Source organism: Coregonus lavaretus (genome assembly GCF_964263955.1).
Source record: "Coregonus lavaretus genome assembly, chromosome: 10".
Taxonomy (NCBI): Eukaryota; Metazoa; Chordata; class Actinopteri; order Salmoniformes; family Salmonidae; genus Coregonus; species Coregonus lavaretus.
The window spans coordinates 38,855,257-38,868,985 of NC_139997.1; the positions used below are offsets into that span (position 1 = coordinate 38,855,257).

Sequence of the window (13,729 nt, forward strand, 5' to 3'; positions counted from 1 at the left end):
CGTGCCTGTTCCACTGGTGCCTGGTTCGGCACGGGTCAGCTGCTTCACGCCGGAGCTAGAGCAATCCGCTCCACTAGTGTGCAGTCCAGCTCCGGTCAGCAGGGCCAGACCGGACCAGGGGTACTTTGGGGGGGTTAGAGAGCGAGTGGGGATCATGCCCGGAGCCGGATCCGCCGCCTAGGCGGAGTGCCCACCCGGTCCCTCCCCTGTTGTGTTTGGTTGGCGCGGTCGGAGTCCTGGCTCGGGGGACTCTCGTATGTTGAGCCAGGGTGTTAGTTTCTATGTTTTGTGTTGTAGGTTGTGGGTCTAGTTTTGCTTTTCTATGTTGGCCAGGGTGGCTCCCAATCAGAGACGGCTGTAGCTCGTTGTCTCTGATTGGGAGTCATACTTAGGTAGCCGTTTGGCACTCATTCATTGTGGTTTCTTGTTCTTATTTGGTTTGTGTTCAACCGTAGACATCACGTTATCGTCTGTTGTTTTGATCGTGTGATCATTCTCTAAATAAATATGTTCACCTTCAACGCTGCGCATTGGTCCTCCTCCTTAGACGATCGTGACAGCTGGAAGGGGGGCCTGAGTGAAAAAGTTTGGGAACCCCTGAATATAGGAGAACCCTCAGCTGCCGTGGTCAGACTGATAGGACACAAACATAGTGGGAGCACTACCAGCTTTAATCTTTATTTTGTACAGTAGTGTCTTTTTATCTCTTGTTTTGTTTCCTGACCCATTCCTTCATTGTCCTGCTTTGCTCTGAGAGACATGAACAATCTAACAGTTGGGGTCTTTTCTTTTGACAGCACTGAGCCAACACATTTAGGCCATCTTTTTTTACTTTTCTTGTAGTAATGTATTAATAATGAAGAAGTACATAAAATTGATTCTATTTAGATTTTCTTGTAGAGTGGTATTTATAATTAATTACACAAGTCCTGGAGAAGGAGTGAGCTCTAGATGTTCTGAAGCCGCCATTTTATAGGCCTAATCATAGAATTACATATAGAAATAAAATAAAATAAAATAAAATTGTATTGGTCACATGCGCCGAATACAACAGGTGCAGACATTACAGTGAAATGCTTACTTACAGCCCTTAACCAACAGTGCATTTATTTTAAACAAAAAAAGTAAAAATAAAACAACAACAAAAAAAGTGTTGAGAAAAAAAAGAGCAGAAGTAAAATAAAATAACAGTAGGGAGGCTATATATACAGGGGGGTACTGGTGAATGAATTCAATAGGATCTCTGTGGGTCTAGTCATAAAGATTCCCTATGAATTCAAAAGGATCTCTGTGGGCCTAGTCATAAAGATTTGGCATTTAACTTTTAAAATCTATTACCTTTTATTGTGGCATAGATTTTCATCTGATTGTCAAACAATCACTTCAAAGGGCTCCTTTACTAGGCTACCCGTGCATGTTAATTCACTCGCAACATACACTACATGGCCAAAAGTATGAAATTAGTGGATCGAATATTTCAGCCACACCCGTTGCTGACAGGTGTATAAAATCGAGCACACCGCCATGCAATTTCCATAGACAAACATTGTCAGTAGAATGGCCCTTACTGAAGAGCTCATTGACTTTCAACGTGGCACTGTCATAGGATGCCACCTTTCCAACAAATCAGTTCATCACATTTCTGCCCTGCTAGAGCTGCCCCGGTCAACAGTTCTGTTATTGTGAAGTGGAAACGTCTAAGAGCAACATGGCTCAGCCGCGAAGTGGTAGGCCACACAAGCTCACAGAACGGGACCGCCGAGTGCTGAAGCGCGTAGTGCGTAAAAATAGTCTGTCCTTGGTTGCAACACTCACTACCAGTGGTGGAAAAAGTACCCAATTGTCATACTTGAGTAAAAGTAAAGATAACTTAATAGAAAATGACTCAAGTAAAAGTGAAAGTCACCCAGCAAAATACTACTTGAGTAAAAGTCTAAAAGTAATTGGTTTTAAATATACTTAAGTATCAAATGTAAATGTAATTGCTAAAATATACTAAAGTATCAAAAGTAAAAGTTGAAATCATTTCACATTCTTTATATTAAGCAAACCAGACGCCACCATTTTCTTGTTTTTTAAATTTACGGATAGCCAGGGGCACACTCCAATACATAGACATAATTTACAAATGAAGCATTTTTGTTTAGTGAGTCCACCAGATCAGAGGCAGTAGGGATGACCAGGGATGTTCTCTTGATAAGTGTGTGAATTAGACCATTTTCCTGTCCTGCTAAGCATTCGAAATGTAACAAGTACTTTTGAGTGTCAGGGAAAATGTATGGAGTAAAAAGTACATTAGTTTCTTTAGGAATGTAGTGAAGTAAAAGTAAAAGTTGTCAAAAATATAAATAGTAAAGTGAAGTACAGATAGCCCAAAAAACGACTTAAGTTGTACTTTAAAGTATTTTTACTTAAGTAATTTACACCACTGCTCACTACCGAGTTTCAAACTGCCTCTGGAAGCAACGTCAGCACAAGAACTGTTCGTCAGGAGCTTCATGAAATGGGTTTCCATGGCTGAGCCTAAGATCACTATGCGCAATGCCAAGCGTCGGCTGGAGTGGTGTAAAGCTCAACGCCATTGGACTCTGGAGCAGTGGAAACGCGTTCTCTGGAGTGATGAATCACGCTTCACCATCTGGCAGTTCGATGGACGAATCTGGGTTTGGCGGATGCCAGGAGAACGCTATCTGTCCGAATGCATAGTGCCAACTGTAAAGTTTGGTGGATGAGGAATAATGGTCTGGGGCTGTTTTTCATGGTTCGGGCTAGGCCCCTTAGTTCCAGTGAAGGGAAATCTTAACGCTACAGCATACAATGACATTCTAGACGATTCTGTGCTTCCAACTTTGTGGCAACAGTTTGGGGATGGCCCTTTTCTGTTTCAGCATGACAATGCCCCCGTGCACAAAGCGAGGTCTATACAGAAATGGTTTGTCGAGATCAGTGTGGAAGAACTTGACTGGCCTGCACAGAGCCCAGACCTCAACCCCATCGAACACCTTTGGGATTAATTGGAACGCTGACTGCGAGCTAGGCCTAATCGCCCAACATCAGTGCCTGACCTCACTAATGCTCTTGGGGCTGAATGGAAGCAAGTCTCCGCAGCAATGTTCCAACATCTAGTGGAACGCCTTCCCAGAAGAGTGGAGGCTGTTATAGTAGCAAAGGGGGGACCAACTCCATATTAATGCCCATGATTTTGGAATTAGATGTTCGACGAGCAGGTGTCCACATCCTTTTGGCCATGTAGTGTATTTCCAGCCTACAAACAGTGGCGAATGGAAAGAGACATCTGTTACACAAAACACCAAAAAGTGATTTGGTGATTGTCATCAGGCCAGATTTTATGCGTCCACTGCTGTCCGCGCACGTCTCAGTGTCGGCTGCTCATCTCTGCCTTGGCAAAATGTCAGTATTCTCGTCGAACCACATCGCATTTTGGAGCGTAGGCTATACCACCCGTTTTCAAGTCCATTCTCTCATTTGTCATGCCTCTGACATGCGGTAATGATAAAAAGTGGTGTAATAGCCTACAGTCTTCTTGACATTTTGTTTAAATTATTGTGATAGGCTCATGTTTTACCGGTACGGCGTACCCCAATTATTTATTTTGCCGGGACGCTGTACCGGACCGTACCGCCTTACTTTCACCCCTGATTCATCTTAGAAGTAGACTCAAAAGAGAAAAAGGAAAATATATGAAAATGTAGTTGTTTACATCGAAAGTTGATGGTCACAGGACCTTTACCAATCAGATGTCGTTGGTCAAAGGGTTAAGTCATCACAATAGGTTACACTTCATAGTGCATCTCCTGGGGAGAGATGGCTCATCATCACCACACTTGACACATCTTGACATTAATGATGTATAGTCGTTATCACATAATCCCTTGTTGCTAGGGGTCTTGTTGCTATCCCCTCCATAACTGCCAACAGACCTCTCTCAAGAATTTCTCGGTTGCTATGGACGAGATCGCTGTTGCTAATAAGAGCCACTTCACATCCTCTCCGTCTCAAGAACTTCATTCAACAAAGCATCCTATCCTTTTTACTAGCATAGTGTTTATTATGTGCCACTGTGTTAAGTGAACTGTGTGACTAGGACACAAGCTCACAACATTGCACCACAATCCTCTATTAGCTCAAACATGGAGTACGCTGTTCTATAGGAATTTACTCATGAATCTTGACGTACGATGCCATTAATAAAAAATTATTGTATTTAGGAAATTGTCTCATACTACTACAGTCCTGCTGTCTACATGAATCCACCCTTGTCCCTACAGCCCATCCCCACCAGTCCCAACAGTGACTCCAACACCCCACCCAACAGCATGGGGACCATGGGGATGTCCTCTACGCTGGACAGTGGCCATGACGTCTTCATCTTGTCCCCAGTCTCTGGCCTTTATGGACACAGGTGAGCCATACATACAGCTACTGTTCACTTCACTGTTTAGTCCTGTAGTACCTGACTGATCTTCTCCATAACCATACCTGTCAATCACAGAGACGAGATAGGTATCATGTCCTGCGATGACATCAACAAGTACAGTCTGGAGAAGATGGGTATGAAGGGTTCGGAGTCTCCCAGCTTCTACCTGGACCATGATGGGGGAAAGTACTTCACGTTGGTGGAGGAGGACTGTCTGGCCCTGGGGCAGGAGTACGAGACCAGGGGCCGCTCCACGGGGGTCAGGCGGAGGGACAGGACACCCACCCATGGTGAGTCACACAGCCCAGATATGTAGCACTACCAACAAACCACCCTTTTCCCTCTGGGCAGTAGTGTAATGTTAGAGGAGCATTGAAGGGTGGAATTCCAGGCAAGGCGGGTAGCTCCCCTCGCCTGCCTTCATTTAAGCTCATTATCATACAGTGTATCCAGCTGTGAATGGCACGTGGAGAACGTACAGTAAAGCCCCATGGCAATTGCTATGCATAGAAGAGATTATTATTATGCACCCCAGCGTATTTATGTTTCACATAAACCTCTCCCTCTTACAGTCCAGTCCAGCCCCACCCCACCCCCACCCCCACCCCCACAGTCAGACGGCCCCTTCCCCTGTCATTTCCCCTTCATCATCATCAGCACTGCAGCTGTAGGATGGCCAGCAGCAGGATGAATATTCTACATGCCACCTCTGTCTGCACTTTACATAATGAGCTCATTCACATTACTGCATGGGATGACTCTGGAATCTTTAGTGAGTGACACACTGTCTGCCAACACTGAGACAAGGAAAGGAGGCCTTTGCCAGCCGTTGATAATGTACAGTATTCTATTCGTCCATCTGACAGAGAGATGGCGATGCATTGTTTCAGCCCCCTCCTGGCTGTTGAGGCTCTGTTGAGGCTCAGTTTGTCGTGTATTGTACAGTGTGTAGTGGTGCAGGGATAAATCCCTTTGGCTCTGCCAGACGGAGTGTTTTTCATGTTAACAGCCTGCCAGGGAAGTGAGGGTGGATTGCTTCCAAGCTCATAATGGCTCCAAGCAGGGTATGCTCCGCTCATCCCAGTCTGTGGAGGCACCATGTGCCATGACAAGGCTCCATCACAGACTCTCATGCTCACACTTTCACACACGTGCAACAAGCCTACCATTTTCCCTTCACTCTAAAGATGACTTATTTTCAACTGGATTCCCATGCTATCACCTACTCCTCTTATACCCCTTACTGCCCTGCCTGCACTTTAACCTCTGTCATGCAGACATCCACCCACGCACAGCCACTCCTCTCTCACCATCTCTCTCCACCACCCTCTCCTATCCCTCTCAGTGAGACAGCCCCCCCCCGTCTTCCCTCAGCTCCTAGCTCTCTCTCCACTCACACCTCAGCTGACATGCTACTTGGACTTCTTTCCAGGTGACCTCAGGCCAGTTTCCATGCCAACGGATTACAACTGGATGGCAGAGACAAAGGAGCCAAATATGTACAAGAGAGGTAGCAGAGGTGGGTCCTTCAGTTCAGGTAGTCTCCCCAGTCCCCCCCTTAAATGCTTTGACTTAGAGAAGGAAATAGCTTTTGCTTCACTGCGTCTGCAAAGTACAGACGCACAATGAGGACCAATCACAGTCCCCACTTTCAATAACACATGACTAATCGTCTGCTTCTTTGGTAACCTTTTATTAATTTCACTGGAACTGCCACACATACACTGGTTTCTTTAGACATTACCACAGAATCTTGACAGAAACATGATTGCGCATTTAGAACTCTTTTCATGAAGCTATCACAAGAAGCTCAATCAATTTTATTTGAACAAAATTAGATTCAATCAGCTAAATAGAGACAACATCTTCATGTCAGGCATTAATTCAGTTGAAAACCTAATCTTTGTTTTGCACGTGGCTGATTTCAGTGTTGTTTAGGTTCGTGAGACTATGTATAGCAGTTATGTTGAGTGGGCTGTAGTGATAGCATCTCACTCACATGACTTGTGTTATAAATAGCAAGTGCAAAAACATATCTGCCTCCCTCTGCTCTGAAACCACACACTGTTGGGGCTTGCCCTCACTGATGGGAGGTCACGTAACAGAGGTTGGTTTCTGTGGAAACATGCTGGTCTGTGAGAATGGGAAACATTACCTCAGGACTGCTCTCACTTTGACTTTCTTTTCCATTCCAAATGTTGTTTCACTAAACCCTTGGTAAGAGTTTGTTTTGCCGTCAAGCATTTGAATGTGATAGGCACTCTGGGCCTCCTAATTAACAAATAATTACCTCTCTAGGCTTCCAAATAACACAACTTTGCACCCTCTTTCTCTCCCTCCCTGACCTCTGCTAGATTCAGACAACTCCCTGCTACGTTACCTGAATGACGACAAGATCCTAGTAATCCAGGAGGAGCCGGACGTGTCCAGGGAATGCAAGCGGGACACTGGGCGGCGTTCCCGCAAGAAGAGCCACAACCCCAGCAGTCCCAGCTATCCCATCAGCCCATCCCTGCTGGCCCCGCCTGTCAGACTGGATTCAGGACCCCCAGAGGGCCTGCCCTTCTCACTGCCTGAGAGCAACACTGTGCCAATGTACCACGTGAGTCAGCACAGCTACTGTTTATTTTTTATCAACCTGCACCAGTTCAAGAAGGATATTATAGCTTAACACTCAGACATAGTGGCATAATGGTCTGATAATGCAGGTTCAACATATTTGTGTCACAGAGCAGTGACATGTTTCTGTGGGTTAAGCTTTTTTGAGGTCACGATCAATATTAAATAAGAAGTGAGTCAGAATAGTGTCACCCATACCACCTCTATTTCCACAACCCCAGACACCCCGTGGTTTCTGCCTGGGCCCAGGGACTCTACCTACCCCTGAGCTACTGATCTGCCTGCCTGGTCACAACAGGAAACCCAGGCCACCCTCTGAGATGACAGTGTGCTGTGATCTCTCTCACACTCTCTCTTTCTGTGATACGCTAATCTGCTCTTTACCTTTCCGCAGAGAGCTGGAGACACACTGAGAGCTGACACTGACAGGTGAGTGAGCATTTCTTCTCCTTGGGGATCAACGGGACAGGCCAACTCAAGGCCAGAAAATATAGCCATGGTTTTGTGAGGAACATGGATTTATTTGCTGATTCAGAAATTGATTTGTGGGACTTTTTTGCTTAACCTATGGAGGCTAGTTGTGCTAATTTGATGGGTATCATTTCCTCTGAAGTAAATTGAGAGCTTTTCATAAACTATCAACATGTCACTGATAGATACTTTATCTTGTGAATGCTTTGTATTAGTTACCCACTTCTACTTCTTGTGAGTGAAGTAAATTGCCGTCATCCTGCATACCATCATATTAATTATTCTAGTAGAGAGGACTTTTTGCCTTCAGTGTGTTGTTACAATGTATTAACTTAAAGATGCAGTCCGGGATCTTAAGCACTTACAAATTCCTAACATATTGTACGAATTGGAATTTGTAACATATCATACGAATTGCTAAAAATTGCAGGACGTATCATATCATACGAAACGGATGATGTACTACACAATTATGGAAGATTTTTGGGGACCAGTTTTGGCTCATGAGCACTACTTGCTTAACTACTGGCTGAAATTATACAAAAGCTCTGGAGCATCTCTTTAATTGAATTGGTCAATAGGCCTCAAGGGAAGGACATTTTAACATAAATCTTGAGGGTTGCCAAGCAGAACATATTTCCTCAACCTTTCACTGACCTAAATCATATTTCCTGGTTCTATTTAAAAAACACTGTGCTTTGTTTGAATTTTGCTACAATCCTACCCAATTCAACACCTTACCCATAGTCAGTGTTCAGTGGGTGCTCAAACCATGTAGTCCTAAAATGTGGGTCTGGCAGTAGAGAATTCCTCGCAGCCATTGTTACGGTGATGAGTGCTAATAAGGTCATCATAGATAGCCAGCATGAGTAGCACATCCCCTGAGTGGTTTCTGTTGTGCTGTGCTGAGCTCTACTGAGACACAGAGACTGTCTGAACCGGATTTCCTGCCACCTGCTCTGTGGTTTAGGTCGCTTGTTTCACTTGCTGGAGGCAATACAGTATTTGTCCAACTGTATTAAGCTTTAGCTCATTCTCATTGGTAGAATGGATGCACCGGCACTCAGTTTTTGGATAGACGAAGGCCTCACTCAGTGTTAGAGTAATTATGTTAAAGCCAAGGTGTCAGTATGATGGATACCTGCTATGTGTTTCACATCCAGTCCACTGCATGCTACACACACTTGCTTTACCTAATACACTGACATACAGTAGAAAATCTACATTTAGTATATCACAAAAGTAAGTAGTGAAACTTAGATTGAGAATGATATGTGATGTCCATTTCTTCAGACAGTGTCCATGTTCCAGTACCATGCATGGTACCATCTGTCAGTAGAGGCATGTCCAGATGGGAATTCAGGCCAGCCCTGGGGATGATAAAGATGCTGAAATGGGGACTAAGTTCTTTGGGACAAATTTTAGCATGAGATACACTCAAACAAATCAATATTTAATGTATGTAACTCATGCATTCATGTCAATGGAATATATGCATTAGTATTTTATTCACATAGATATGAAGTTATAATTCTGCCCTTTATTTATGAATAGTATCATTACATTGACAGCAGTACAGGATCAGCTTATCCCCAGATAAAGAGTGTTAGCCTCCATTTTGTTGCATGCTTACTCACCTGATCTTCCCTCTCCTCAGGTATGCTAGTTTTGGCATCGAGAGACAAGGAGGCCCATCCATGAGGAAGGTAAAGTCAATTATATGAAACAGTTAATACTAATGGTACTCCCCTAATATGAGTACTGTACTGTACTTTAGACACCTCTTCTAATCAAACCATCTCCTCTTCCCTCTCCTTGCAGTCATTTCACTATGCGTCTTTAAGGACTAAGACCAAAAAGAGAACCAAAGGTAAGACATGAGGGATAAACCCATTCACTGTGAGGATTATTTTGGTGACCCTTTGTCAATTGTTTTACATTTACATTTACGTCATTTAGCAGACGCTCTTATCCAGAGCGACTTACAAATAGGTGCATTCACCTTATAGCCAGTGGGATAACCACTTTACAAAGTTTTTTTTTTTGGGGGGGGGGGGGGGGGGGGGGGGGGGGGGGGGGGGGGTTGGGGTAAGGGGGGGGTAGAAGGATTACTTTATCCTATTCCAGGTATTCCTTAAAGAAGTGGGGTTTCAAAATGTCTCCGGAAGGTGGTGAGTGACTCCGCTGTCCTGGCGTCGTGAGGGAGCTTGTTCCACCATTGGGGTGCCAGAGCAGCGAACAGTTTTGACTGGGCTGAGCGGGAACTATGCTTCCGCAGAGGTAGGGGAGCCAGCAGGCCAGAGGTGGATGAACGCAATGCCCTCGTTTGGGTGTAGGGACTGATCAGAGCCTGAAGGTACGGAGGTGCCATTCCCCTCACAGCTCCGTAGGCAAGCACCATGGTCTTGTAGCAGATGCGAGCTTCAACTGGAAGCCAGTGGAGTGTGCGGAGGAGCGGGTGACGTGAGAGAACTTGGGAAGGTTGAACACCAGACGGGCTGCGGCATTCTGGATGAGTTGTAGGGGTTTAATGGCACAGGCAGGGAGCACAGCCAACAGCGAGTTGCAGTAATCCAGACGGGAGATGACAAGTGCCTGGATTAGGACCTGTGCCGCTTCCTGTGTAAGGCAGGGTCGTACTCTCCGAATGTTGTAGAGCATGAACCTACAGGATCGGGTCACCGCCTTGATGTTAGCGGAGAACGACAGGGTGTTGTCCAGGGTCACGCCAAGGCTCTTCGCACTCTGGGAGGAGGACACAACGGAGTTGTCAACCGTGATGGCGAGATCATGGAACAGGCAGTCCTTCCCCGGGAGGAAGAGCAGCTCCGTCTTGCCAAGGTTCAGCTTGAGGTGGTGATCCGTCATCCATAGTGATATGTCTGCCAGACATGCAGAGATGCGATTCGCCACCTGGTTATCAGAAGGGGGAAAGGAGAAGATTAGTTGTGTGTCGTCAGCGTAGCAATGATAGGAGAGGCCATGTGAGGATATGACAGAGCCAAGTGACTTGGTGTATAGCGAGAATAGGAGAGGGCCTAGAACTGAGCCCTGGGGGACACCAGTGGTGAGAGCACGTGGTGCGGAGACAGCTTCTCGCCACGCCACTTGGTAGGAGCGACCGGTCAGGTAGGACGCAATCCAAGAGTGAGCCGCGCCGGAGTTCGATCGAGTGTTGGTTTTTTGAGAAGGGGTGCAACTCTCGCTCTCTTGAAGACGGAAGGGACATAGCCAGCGGTCAAGGATGAGTTGATCAGCGAGGTGAGGTAAGGGAGAAGGTCACCGGAGATGGTCTGGAGAAGAGAGGAGGGGATAGGGTCAAGCGGGCAGGTTGTTGGGCGGCCTGCCGTCACAAGTCGCAAGATTTTATCTGGAGAGAGAGGGGAGAAAGAAGTCAAAGCATAGGGTAGGGCAGTGTGAGCAGGACCAGCAGTGTCATTTGACTTAACAAACGAGGATCGGATGTCGTCAACCTTCTTTTCAAAATGGTTGACGAAGTCATCCACAGAGAGGGAGGGGGGGGGGGGGGGGGGGGGGGGAGGAGGATTCAGCAGGGAGGAGAATGTGGCAAAGAGCTTCCTAGGGTTAGAGGCAGATGCTTGGAATTTAGAGTGGTAGAAAGTGGCCTTAGCAGCAGAAACAGATGAAGAAAATGTAGAGAGGAGGGAGTGAAAAGATGCCAGGTCCGCAGGGAGTCTAGTTTTCTTCCATTTCCGCTCAGCTGCCCGGAGCTCTGTTCTGTGAGCTCGCAATGAGTCATCAAGCCACGGAGCTGGAGGGGAGGACCGAGCCGGCCGGTTGGACAGGGGACATAGAGAGTCAAAGGATGCAGAAAGGGAGGAGAGGAGGGTTGAGGAGGCAGAATCAGGAGATTGGAGGGAGAAGGATTGAGCAGAGGGAAGAGATGATAGGATGGAAGAGGAGAGAGTAGTGGGAGAGAGAGAGCGAAGGTTGCGACGGCGCATTACCATCTGTGTAGGGGCAGAGTGAGTAGTGTTGGAGGAGAGGGAGAGAGAAAAGGATACAAAGTAGTGGTCGGAGACATGGAGGGGAGTTGCAGTGAGATTGGTAGAACAACAGCATCTAGTAAAGATGAGGTCAAGCGTATTGCCTGCCTTGTGATTAGGGGGGGACGGTGAGAGGGTGAGGTCAAAAGAGGAGAGGAGTGGAAAGAAGGAGGCAGAGAGAAATGAGTCAAATGTAGACGTAGGGAGGTTGAAATCCCCCAGAACTGTGAGGGGTGAGCCATCCTCAGGAAAGGAACTTATCAAGGCGTCAAGCTCATTGATGAACTCTCCAAGGGAACCTGGAGGGCGATAGATGACAAGATATTAAGCTTAAATGGGCTAGTGACTGTGACAGCATGGAATTCAAATGAGGAGATAGACAGATGGGTCAGGGGAAAAATTGAGAATGTCCACTTGGGAGAGATGAGGATTCCTGTGCCACCACCCCGCTGACCAGATGCTCTCGGGGTATGCGAGAACACATGGTCAGACGAGGAGAGAGCAGTAGGAGTAGCAGTGTTTTCAGTGGTAATCCATGTTTCCGTCAGCGCCAAGAAGTCGAGGGACTGGAGGGTAGCATAGGCTGAGATGAACTCTGCCTTGTTGGCAGCAGAACGGCAGTTCCAGAGGCTGCCTGAGACCTGGAACTCCACGTGGGTGGTGCGTGCAGGGACCACCAGGTTAGAGAGGCAGCAGCCACGCGGTGTGAGGCGTTTGTGTAGCCTGTGCGGAGAGGAGAGAACAGGGATAGGCAGAGGCATAGTTGACAGGCTGCAGCAGATTGCTACAATAATGCAGAGGAGATCGGAATGAAATGAACTAAACATCTGGGAAAGGAAAGAGCGGGGCCTCCCTCACCACAACTCCCATATATAACTCTCCCAACTTCCACCTCAGAAACTATAATTGTTGTAAACTACAGTGGTTCAATGTTTTCTAGGAATAGACTAACTTAGTTTATTCAGCTAGCTAACTAGGTGCAGTATTATTCCGTGAAAATCGTCCGGGCACCTAGTCATAAGACGCCACAGCCAGCTAGCATGCCGGACTCCAACAACACGGTTTAGCGCCAATACTCGGCCACAACAAACCACCAGTGTATCAACACGCAAGCAGATCGTTCGTGTCCGTGTCTAACGTTGTGGGTTAGTCCCGACACCTTGAGCGAGTCCGTCGTCAACTTATTCAGCCAGTTAGTTAGCTAGAATAGTTAGCAAACTAGCTAGCCATTGCTTTCAGACAAAGAAGAACCCCTCCTTTCACGGCACGAACACACAGAGAGAGCCAAACTAACGTTAACTAGTCACCCATGTCCCGAATTCCTTGAACGACTCGGGCTATCAATATGTAAAAAACAAAACACAAATGTAGGTTATGACTTACCCCTAGCAGCTACTGTTAGCTAGCCAAGTGCAAAGCTAGCCACTGAATTGACTCAGCCAGTTCGCGTCTGTTCGCTCGGTCATTCCAGCTATTGTTTACTAGTAGCTATCCAGGTAGCAACAAGCTAGCTAAATTTCAAGCACAGTAGCCACTTGCTACCTAACGTTAACGGTTCAGACAATGAGGTTAGAAAACAGCTGAATGGTAGGCAATTATTGTATGTAATTATTGCAGGCAGCCAGCTGGCATAATTACAGGCACTCTCAGGCGTGAAACAACTATACCGTTGCTAATAGCTACTCGCCAGCTAGTCCAGGTGGTGGGTTAGCTAGCTAGCTTCGTGCTACACCGGGCACAGCCGAATACAATACTAACCTACAATAATTACATACAACAACCCACGATAACTACCTACAATACCTAACTACAATCTAAATACATAGTTTAAGCCTTACTCGACAAAGCCCAAGCTATGTATAAAGCCAAGCTTACCCGACGCCAAGCTTACCCGACGACCTCCTCCTTTCTTTTATTAGGATTTGTGATGGGGCTGGAATGATGTTAGTATTAAGGATACAGTATCATCCAGGGAATGTTTAGTGTGTCCTTAAGAATTCCCTGTTCTCCACCCAGGTTCTCTGACTAGCGCTAGCCGCAGGCGTATCTCCTGTAAGGACCTGGGCCATGGGGACTGTGAGGGCTGGCTGTGGAAGAAGAAAGATGCCAAGGGCTACTTCACCCAGAAGTGGAAGAAGTACTGGTTCATCCTCAAGGACTCCTCGCTCTACTGGTACACCAACCAGAATGTAAG

The 13,729-nt window shown here is 46.5% G+C and overlaps 1 protein-coding gene across 1 annotated transcript in view; it reads left to right on the forward strand.

Annotated features, from left to right (window-relative positions):
- Nucleotides 1-13,729, forward strand: part of LOC311135591 (connector enhancer of kinase suppressor of ras 2-like) — a gene marked incomplete at both ends in the record, with an annotated part of 76,875 nt that overhangs the window by 38,230 nt on the left and 24,916 nt on the right. Inside the window, 8 exons of the mRNA XM_084169601.1 lie at nucleotides 4,290-4,423; nucleotides 4,514-4,728; nucleotides 5,871-5,957; nucleotides 6,793-7,040; nucleotides 7,452-7,486; nucleotides 9,186-9,234; nucleotides 9,350-9,398; nucleotides 13,552-13,724. Of these exons, the coding sequence (XP_084025727.1) occupies nucleotides 4,290-4,423; nucleotides 4,514-4,728; nucleotides 5,871-5,957; nucleotides 6,793-7,040; nucleotides 7,452-7,486; nucleotides 9,186-9,234; nucleotides 9,350-9,398; nucleotides 13,552-13,724 (990 nt within the window). The remainder of the gene's footprint in view (nucleotides 1-4,289; nucleotides 4,424-4,513; nucleotides 4,729-5,870; nucleotides 5,958-6,792; nucleotides 7,041-7,451; nucleotides 7,487-9,185; nucleotides 9,235-9,349; nucleotides 9,399-13,551; nucleotides 13,725-13,729) is intronic.